The 10,237-nt window shown below is 44.8% G+C and overlaps 1 protein-coding gene across 1 annotated transcript; it reads right to left on the reverse strand.

Moving 5' to 3' along the window:
- Positions 1-254: 254 nt before the first annotated feature.
- Positions 255-9,717, reverse strand: LOC144004969 (leucine-rich repeat-containing protein 4B-like). The gene is made up of 3 exons (XM_077502731.1): positions 9,603-9,717; positions 3,735-4,359; positions 255-3,646 (listed from the first exon to the last, which is right to left on the reverse strand). Exons 2-3 carry the CDS (start codon positions 3,975-3,977, stop codon positions 1,661-1,663), a joined length of 2,229 nt encoding a protein of 742 aa, XP_077358857.1. The 5' UTR covers positions 3,978-4,359; positions 9,603-9,717; the 3' UTR covers positions 255-1,660.
- Positions 9,718-10,237: the final 520 nt, after the last annotated feature.

A 10,237-nucleotide genomic window follows, 5' to 3' on the forward strand; every position in this document is an offset into this window, starting at 1 on the left:
CGCTATTACACCAAGGGCTACTAAAATAAATACCACGCTCATCTCGTTTTCATGAAAACGCTCCCTTTGTAGTGTCTGTTGGACGTATATAGGAGAGTGACTAATAGCCTGTCTGAACATGTTAATAGAGCAGATGACACCTTTCATTAGCACAGTGACTAATGGCGCAACCACAACCCATACGTCCACTCCAGGTTGAGCCCAGAATTCCTCACATTTTGCTATCGCGGTTGCCATATTGACCTGCCACAATCCAATATATGATTCATTTATTTCACACATAATGATACATGGCTAGACAACTGTACACATTATATCAAACTAACAAAAATAAAGAAATACATAGTTGAAACGCGAGAAGCGCAAATGGCATCGAACATATGAAAGTTACACTGTAAAAATGCAGTTCTTACAATTGTCATACAACCAGACATTGTTATTATTGATATACTGTACATTTCCATTCACTCTAATCATCCTCGGTCGGATGTTCGATCCCTTCTCCAATGTGGCTGCAGAGAGATGTCGAAACGTCGTCATGATGGCGTTTATGGCATGATTATAGTCACCATGAGCAAGGAGGTCATATCAAATTCCTGGCTACGGATCTGCTTGAAATAACACATATAAGTCAACACTTTATTTTAGCCGTACAGGTCTTTGCATGGGAATACCGCTCCCTGTTTGTGAAACATTAGTTGGAACATTATGGCATTGTCAGAATTGATACGATTCAAATACCAAGTAGCTGGCTGTTACAAAATACATAATACACCCTCGGAACACAAAAATTTGTAATGAGTACTACTGAAGCAACAGACAGAAGTTTGTCAAACAGAGATCTGCGTTTACTGCACTACAACCTAAATAGACTTGAAGCCAATTCAAAGATTCACAATGAGTGTTGCAATTGAGCCCTTATGTTCTCTGAGAAGTAGCCAAACTGAAAACATGTATCATAACCAACCTCCCCCCATCTCTGCCCCCTCGTTAATCACATAGAAACAAACTCTACCGGCGTATGCATCCACCCCAAAATATCTCTGCGTCGGAGTTTGCAATGATACATATTTAAATGAAAATATATTTATATAATTTGTGGATTTTTCACAGTAGTTTGTACTGCACTGTACCTTTTTGTCCATCTAGTTATGCCTACATTATTGTCACCTTGGGAAAGTCTATTTGAGTCACTTCAGAGCAAGTGTGGCTTCTTTTTGAGAAGAAAAATGTCTCTCGGATTTCATATCTCCGTAATCTCTGCCATCTTCAGCTTGGTAAGTACTAGTGTGCATGTCTTCCATCTCTCCGGGCCAACAATGATTTAGGGGCCGGTTACTCCCAAAGACTTGTTTCTGTTTTGTTTTTTTTCCCTTTGACAACACAGTTTGGAGAAAATGCAAAAAACATTTGCTTTGGCACAGATTTACATTGTAGCAAAGTCCATTCCTCGATCTCCTTGGCCATGAGCGTTACTACAAACACAAGTGGCCCACTGTGGTAATCCTTGGCTCAGTACACCATTACGGACGAGTCTTTGTGTTTGTGTGTCGCCATGTCCCGTCTATCCCATCTCCTGGTGTAAAGTCAATGCACTCTAGTGTCTAATGATTCCGAGCATAAACCCAACATGAATCCCCTCTCTGTCCCACCGGCGCGTTTAGATCTGAGTCTCCTGGACATTTTCCTTTGAGTTTCCCTTGAAAAGAAGCGGCTCCATTTGGGGGTTCTGGTTCTGGCCCATGAAACCTTTAATCGATCCGTGTAGGCCCATGGTAGGCATCGGGAGAGACATCGGCAGAGGCGGCGACATTGGACTCGGGTTGGTGTTGGTGCCGTTTCCCGAGGAGACCAGCAGATTGGACGTCGAGATGGGGACGGGGGTACAGGAGATGGGGATCTCCTGGCCTTGCTGGTTCTTGTGCAGTCCTCCTGACCCCATTCCGTCGGGACCAATACTTAGGCCCATCACGTTGTTGTTGAAGTGATGAGTCTTGTAGTAATGGTTCAACGTATCAGAACGGCCGATGTTGGGCAGGGTAACTATTTCGGGATGATGTATCCTTAGGGTTCCTTCGCCGCCGCTGCCGGTATTCATGGTGGACCCGCCTGAGATACCACTTCCTGCGCCGGCTCCGATCTCGTCTTCCACATTGACGATTTCGATGGCTCTGGCTGGGCCGTGGTGCTTGTGCAGCTGGTGTTGCTTGCGCAGCTTATAGAAGACCACCAACATTACGGCCGCCATAAACGTAATGGCCACAAAGCAGCCAATGATAATCTTGGTGGTTTTCATGACATCATCCAGGCCGGGGATGTTCGTTACATCAATTAGGGACACAGTCACTGCATTATCTGTGGCTCTGTTTGCTCGTGGGGACAGTGAGGAAAGTGAAGAGAGAGAAGGGGTGATAGTGATGCCGTCTAAGACCCCTCTTTCAACAGTAGGATTAGGAAAATCTATGAAGGTCTCATTGATGTACTGTCTTGCAGAGTTCTTATCGTCCCCTCCTCCCACCGTCTCAACTGTCTCCACAGTGACGGTGGTGAAATAGCTGTAGCTGTTGCTGGGGTCGGAGGCGGATACATTGAGCACAGCGGTGGCCGTGGTGTTGCCAGCTGAGTTGGTCACCATGCAAGTGTACTGCCCGGTGTCCTGCACGGTCACGTTGGTGAAGTTGAGCGTTCCGTCGTGGAGCACCGAGATCCTGACGCGATACGATCCGTGGGTCATCAGGGTGCCGTTCGGAGTGAACCAGTTCACCGAGGTCATGGAGGTTCCCGTGCGGCATTTGAGCTCGGCGGCCATGCCCTCGGTGACGTTGAGGTCTGTGGGCGGCTCCACAATGACCGGGGCGTAACAGGTGAAATGGCTCTGATCCAGTTCGCCAATGTACTTGCCCTTCAGACCCGGCGGCGCGTGGCATCGGGCACAACACGTGGTGTTGCTCGGGACCGTTTCTTTAAGCCACCAGCTGAGCCAAAGGACATCACAGTTGCACACCCATGGGTTGTGATTAAGATGGACTCTCTCCAACTGGTGCAAAGGCGTGAAGAGGTCATGAGGCAGTGAATGAAGTGAATTGTGTGATAGGTTGAGCTCCTCCAAGTTTTTGAGGTCATCAAAAGCGTTGCGTTCAATGACTGACACTTTGGAGTGCATGAGCCACAGCTTCCGAAGTGACACGAGGCCCTGGAACGATCCCGGCCGGACGATTCCCAACTGGTTCCCTGACAACTCCAGCTCCTCTAGTCGTACGAGCGGGGTGAGGTTGGGGATGTCCTTCAAGCCGCACATGCCGAGATTCAAGAACCGCAAGTTGACCAGACCTTCAAAGGCCGCCTCTGAGATGAAATCCAGTTTCCTGAGTTCCCCGAGATCGAGACGGCGTAAAGAGGGGACGCGGTGAAAGGCGAACGCCGGCAGCGTCTCGATGGGGTTGTTTCGTAACCATAGTTCCCTTAGCTTGCTGAGGTACTCAAAGGCCTGCGACGGTACCACGGTGAGACGGTTGTCAAAAAGCTCCAGCGTGTTGAGGTTTGGCAGCCCATTGAACGCTCCCACCTCGATCTGCCGGATGTGGTTCTTGGAGAGCTGGAGGATTTCCAGATGCCGCAAGTGTTTAAAGGTGTCAGACTTGATCACCTGGTGTGGAAACAGAAACACGGAGGCATGTTTGTAGCACCTCCTGTCAAAACATATGAACTGAGCACCAATGTGATGCCGCGCTCACCTGAATTGTGTTCTCTTGTAGATTGAGGTATCTTGTGTTTTCCGAAATACTGTCCGGGACTTGATCGAGAGTCTTCCTGGTGCAGATGACACGGCTCGCTTGATTGGAGCAGCTACAGGGGACAGGGCAGGGGGGTGCTGCCTCTGTCAGCTGCGGTCCATGGTTGTGGAACCACAACAAAAGGTGGACCAACCAGAGGAGGGGGGAAGGGGTGCAGGGGCTGGTCACCATGACAACACGCATGGCAACTGAGTCATGACCCACCCCTACTGCTGTATGATGTTATAAATCACCTCCTAACAGGGGACTTTAAGTGCTTATTTTTATGTTCATATTTTATGTTCTTATGCTGTTTTCCTCCTTCAAGTCGACTGCTTAATAATTTAGAAAGACGGGTCTGATGTTATATTAAAGACTCTATCATTAATAGATTCTTATTTTACTTTGCTCATGCTTCTTTGACTACCAAGCACCTTGTTCTTCCTTGCATGTCATTTTAAGAAAGCATGTCCTTTTTTGTTCCCATGACAATTATTAGTATAAAATTATATTTGGGAGGGATTTTGCTCCGGAAAGCGTCTTCTCTGCAGAGGTTGTTTGTTTCTTCTCACTGTGGCAGGAGGGGCTAGAGGGTGGAAGAAGAGAGAAAAGGAGAAAAAGAAAGAAAGGAGGTCAAGTCATGCACAGTGCCGTAGCTTTGAGATATTAGCCTAACACATTCATGCAAGGATGCCCAGGACTGAATTTAATTATGAAAATATGACAATGTCCTGTTGCTGGAGACAAGCAAGGTCAGGCTTTGACTTGTGAAGAAGTGTCTTTCAAATTATGGCCCGTAGCACAACTAGACAGTAAGCTGCCATTTTCTTGAACTTATCTGAAATGGCCGCAAAAAAAAAACAGCACGTTGCCGTGGTGTGGTGGTCCCTGGAGATCTAATCTAAATTTTCATCTTTATTTTTATATAAGTAGTCCAGAAAATGTCCTGCTTTAGGCTGAATCTTAAAGTATTTGTTCCCATTCTTGAGTTTTAACTTGGTTACTATAATACTAAACTAGATTATGTATGTTAGTGAGAAACCGGAGGCGCCCAATCCACGCCGGGATCAAGTATTTTTTTTGTAAAGCAAATAAGTAGGAATTTGAATTAAGTTAAAGTGAAAAGCTGACATCCATCCGTAAGGCGCACCTGATAATAAAAGCACAAAATTAAAAGAAATTTAAGTGTGCCTCATAGTCCAAAAAAAATACGGTACATCCTGTTTGAAAGATTATTTTGTATTATAGGGATGGAATTATGTGAGGCCCGCAGGATTAATCTACACTTAAGGTCACTGCGGCGATTCTTGCAATCCATCATGAAAGCAAGAACACAACACTATTAACGAGTTAACAAATGGTACCCTCACGTAGTACTGGCAATTAAGTTATAATTATTATTGACCGCATGTGCTGCGTGCAATAAACCAACACGCAATTAGGCCTGGCGCTGAAGCCGATGAACCGAACAAGACACCGAGCGCGAGACCCACGCCGATATGCATCCCTAGCAAAACCGTTGCCCTTGCTTGCGAGGCCGTCGTGCACTTTTTGGGAAACAGAAAACGCCTGCAAGCATCAGCAGACTCACTAAATTTAGAACCGCTCGGGCTATTTCCCCTCACGATAAGAGCGAAAGCGCCTCGTCGTCTTCGAGACATTACGACTCCCACGATCTCTTATAAGCCGGCCGTGTTGAACATACATTACAGATGCACATATTTTTACTCTCGAACAACCGGTGCTTTTGGCACGCTCCAATGGCGGCGTTTTTGCGTCTCCTCTCCTATGCGGCGACGACGCATGGGCTCCTAGAAACACGGTTGCTGTGGCAACCTGCTCACTCACCATCTTGTGTTTTTACTGTCCGGCGCCCCATTCTACATGATTATATTTAGCGGCGCTTGATGAGCGTTTGCCACTCAAAACGCATAACAAGCTCCGCTGCGCTTCGATGTCACATACAATCAACGTATGCTTTCATATATTACGTCCGCGTTTTGGTGGGAGGATTAAGAAAGAATCCAAACGAGAGTGTATGGTTCATTATAATATCGACAAGGTCAACATCAGTCTTTGTGGAATAAAACATAGCTGAGAACTGTTATAGCAGCTATTAAGGAAATTCATGAGGGAGTGTGTTTGCTAAAAATAGACTTTTTTTTTTTTTTTTTTTCAGATGCTCTGCACATCCCACAGACTTTCTCACAGTCTCACACACACCCTCATACACGCACACACTGTATAGAACCACACCAAACTGTCAACAACACAAATAGAGAGGTGCTAGTATGTAATTGCCCTTTTTACTGCATGCTTTTGCAGGCAACACTTTGTAATATGACAAGATCCAAAATGGAGGCTAGGAAGAAATTGATTCAACAGAGAGTTATTTATATTTTAAATTAATTAAGTTAATACAATTTAACAGATATGATATACTGGATTATCAAAAAGCTAACTTAGCACTAGCTTCAAAGTCAATGTTGGGTTATTTATACTAGGGATGTTCAATAACACTTTTTTTTTTTTTTTTTTTTTTTTTCAGACCGATCGATACCTTACTATTTAAAAAAAAAATAAGATAAGGTTATTTTTAAAGATTATTTTAAAGAAAGGCCTACATATCCAATGATAGCATTTTCCCTTAAAACTGCATAAAATTAATTCTTCTCATTTCTAATGACTAGTTCATCATCATAAAACTGCCACAAGAGGGCGACATCACAAGTACCGATACCTTGAAATAAGGTATCAGTACTCGCCTATTTGAAATTTAAACCCAGCACATTGAGTTGAGGATTAGACAGCATCTAACAACGGGTAAAAAAAAAAAAATAAAAAATTCCCGTTATGCTGCGTTCTCACCAAAAGCCGGGGGGGCGTTTTGCCGGCGCGTTTGCATTGTAATCAATGGAGTTCGCGCGCAACGGAACGAAAGTGCGTGGGGCGGCGCGGAGGACGCGTTTCGCGCGTTGGGACGCGGTGCGCAACAGCGAAAATCCGCACATTCGCGACGAAAATCCGCACATTCGTCGAAGTTCAAAAAATTGAACTTTTTTGGCGTTTCGTTGCATTTTGCTACTTTTGTTGGGTTTTTGAGTTTGTCATGTTTGTTTCTGCTTTCTGGTTTGTTGTTAACCTTGTCCACCTGCGTGTCTTCCCTTCCCAGTGTATCCACCAATCAGCTTCCCTTGCCAACTGTCTTGTCTTGCCCAACTGTGTCTAGTCATTGTCAATTAGTCTGTGTGTATTTAGTCACCTGTTTTCCGTTCAGTTCTTATTGGTTCATCGTTGTTACTGTTGTTGCTGTCGATGTCTTTTTTTTCCTGTCATGCTGCCGGTTTTTGTCCTCAGTCTTGCCCTGTTTTCCATGCCTCAGAGTCCTGCCTTTTGTCTTCACCATTAGTAATTTTATTCCCTGCTTTGTTTTGTACTTTGTATCTTATGTTGCACTTTGTTTTGAGTTCAATTAAAACCGCTGCCACGCCTCGTTTGCCTCCCTGCACTTTGGTCCACAATCTCCATCACACTAACTTGACACCGAGCGCAACAACACGGCCAGCCGTCACAGAACGATAATCAAGAAAGTCTGTTTACTTGCTTTTGAACTGTACCGAGTTAGCAGCAGTGCTAATTATTAACGCCAAAGCTATTTTTTAGCTCAAATGCTGGCCGCCCGATTGCCACTAAAAAAGCGAAAGTGCTATCACGTACCTCAAAAAAGGAGAAAATAGTGCCACGGCTGTTTAGTCCCAGGAGAGAAGTGAAAGTAGTTGGCGGTGCTCACTTTTTGTTGACTCGCTAAAGTGCTCCACTTCCTTGTTCACCGAGGGACACGCCTCCTCGGCTCCGGTAAGCGCGAATGAGCAGCAACCGTTCCAAAAACACTCTACGCGGTTAAACGCTCGCGAATGAAGCGTTCCAGTTCACCTTTTCGGATTTGGTGAGAACGCAGCATTACTATATATAAGGAAAGAATGACTTGATTACGAAAAATTTTCCATTCAATTTACAGCTTCAGTTAGGCCACTAAACAAAACTGTCAAAAATGGTGACCCGCTTCAGATATTATTTAGGCCGCCCAAATCCAATCTTCAACTCAATCTAATGGGTCAAAATAATTGACTCAACGTTGGGTTAGAAAAACATTTGTGGATTTTTTTATTTGTCTGTTTTTTTTGGTAGGGATACTGGGTTTGGCCGCCCTCTTGTGGCCCTTTTAAGATTATCCATCCATCCATTTTCTTGACCACTTATTCCTCACAAGAGTCGCGGGGGGTGCTGGAGCCTATCTCAGCTGGCTTTGGGCAGTAGGCGGGGTATACCCTGAACTGGTTGCCAGCCAATCACAGGGCACGTTTTAAGCTACAAAAAATTAGTGGAATAGAAATTTGCTATTAATGTCATGTATGTGAAGTTAAAATGCATATATGCCTTTCTTTAAAATTATCTGTCATTGTTTGGGGGATTTTTATGTATTAAAAGTACCAAAATAGTCAAAATGTCTTTTTCCTTTAGGCAAAAAAAATAATCATCTTTGATTTCCTACTTCAGTGCTCTACCGCACACGAGGCCTATTTAAGCGGCTCTGGTTTGGTGTGTGATTTCTTTCCACAGCCTTGGGGGAGCAAAAACACATTATTCACATGTTAAGGACCACACAAGGTAACAAACCTTTCACTGTGTGGAGAGAGAGAGAGGGAGAGAGAGAGAGAGAGAGACCTTGACACTGAAAGCCTGTTGCCTTGACATGCCATCTTCAATCTCTCCACCATATGAGGCGAATTATATCTCATGAGATGCTCTTCAAGTATAGAATATTACACTGAGTCATTTTTTTTTTTCCCCCGAGGAGGTTTTTGAATCATGACATTGCTGACACTTGTGTATTTTCCCCACCAATTCTCAACGGTTGTATGTCTTTTTTTTTTTTTTTTTAATCTTTGTTGCTCTTTGGTGTTGAGAGCAGATTGCAACAATGTCGGTATTGATTATTCGATCAGGCCTGAGAGAGCGCTCAGTCGTGAAAAGACAAATTAGCTGCAAGCTGCTGACCAATTGCTACAAACCAATCACGGCGTGATTGTATCAAGCTTTTCCACAACACAGTCGTTAAGCTTTATGAAGAGGAGAGAAGGAAAAGGGGGGGTGAAAAAAAATAGTGTGAGTTGTTTTTTTTTTTTGGGGGGGGGGGGGGGGGGGGGGGGGGTCCATGCCAGGCCCTGATGAGATGATGGTGTGCATGAACACAAAGCGACACAGGTGCAGCAGGGCCAACATCATCTGCTGTAACTATGACAACACTAGATTGATTCAGGACGTGGGAATCCGGTGCCGTTTTCATGGCAAAATGTTAACAAATGATGAGACTTTTTTTTTTTTTTTAAAGAAAATCAAAATACTAAGCTGAGTGATGGAACAGAATGGCCTTATTCATCTATGCAGCTGCGCACCTTCCTCTAGAACGCAATTGAAATTCTGAATAGGCCTAATTCTGTACATGCTGCATTACAAAATGGCTTGCACCCATTCGCGCTTAATGACAACTGCACCCACAAAAAAAAAAAAACACCCCCAACTCCCTCCATCTTTTCTTTAAAGGCAACGAAATGTGCTTATATAATGTGGTTGTTTTTTTATTTCGCCACTTTATTAATTATTCACTCCTCCTAAATTGTCATGCATCTTTGCGGCTTCTGCACAATTTGCCACCTGATCGTCTTCGTCGGATGCGCGCGCGCGCGTCGCGGAAAATGTAAATCAACCGCGCCGGCCATTTCATCCTCCTCTCCAAAAATGTACACACCTGCACGAACATGCGCTTACCTTGGAGCGTTGCGGGAGTCTTTAACGTCGATGTTTTCCCTTCGACATCCTCATCAGCGTCTGTCTGTCTGGTCCTGTCTGTCTTCCCCACCACCACCCCCTCTTTCGCCCCCCCCCCCACACACACACACAAAAAAAGAGAAAAAAATGGATTGGCTTGTCTCCCGGGCTGAGAGCTGCCCTCTTCTTGTTCGTCTTGTCGGCTATTCCGCAGCGCCAACGCAACGCGGGGGTCCGCACGGCGGTGGCGATGATAGCAGCGTACAGATGAACACAATCCGCGCCGACAAAAAAAAAAATGGAAAGGAGAGAGAGAGGAAATCAGTTTAAAGGCCACAGGGAGACGATGATGTTAGTATGATCACATTGGATTGAAGGGGACGAGGATGCATGCGCGTGTCTGGTCATCCTTGGAGAAAGGCGCGCATGCAGGCTGCGCACAAGGTGTTTTTTTTTTTCTCTCCCTCTCGCGTCTTTACGCACATTTCGCATGTTGCCCTCTCTGAATCCCACTAAGAGCAGCTTAAGATGCGCCTCTCATGGCTACACCTGCAGTCATGGAGCCATTGGAGCACTTCATCCGCATGAGTTGTCCTTTAAAAAAAAAAAAAAAAAAAAAAAAAAAAAAAAAAAGA

The sequence above is a fragment of the Festucalex cinctus genome, chromosome 17, assembly GCF_051991245.1.
Source record: "Festucalex cinctus isolate MCC-2025b chromosome 17, RoL_Fcin_1.0, whole genome shotgun sequence".
NCBI lineage: Eukaryota > Metazoa > Chordata > Actinopteri > Syngnathiformes > Syngnathidae > Festucalex > Festucalex cinctus.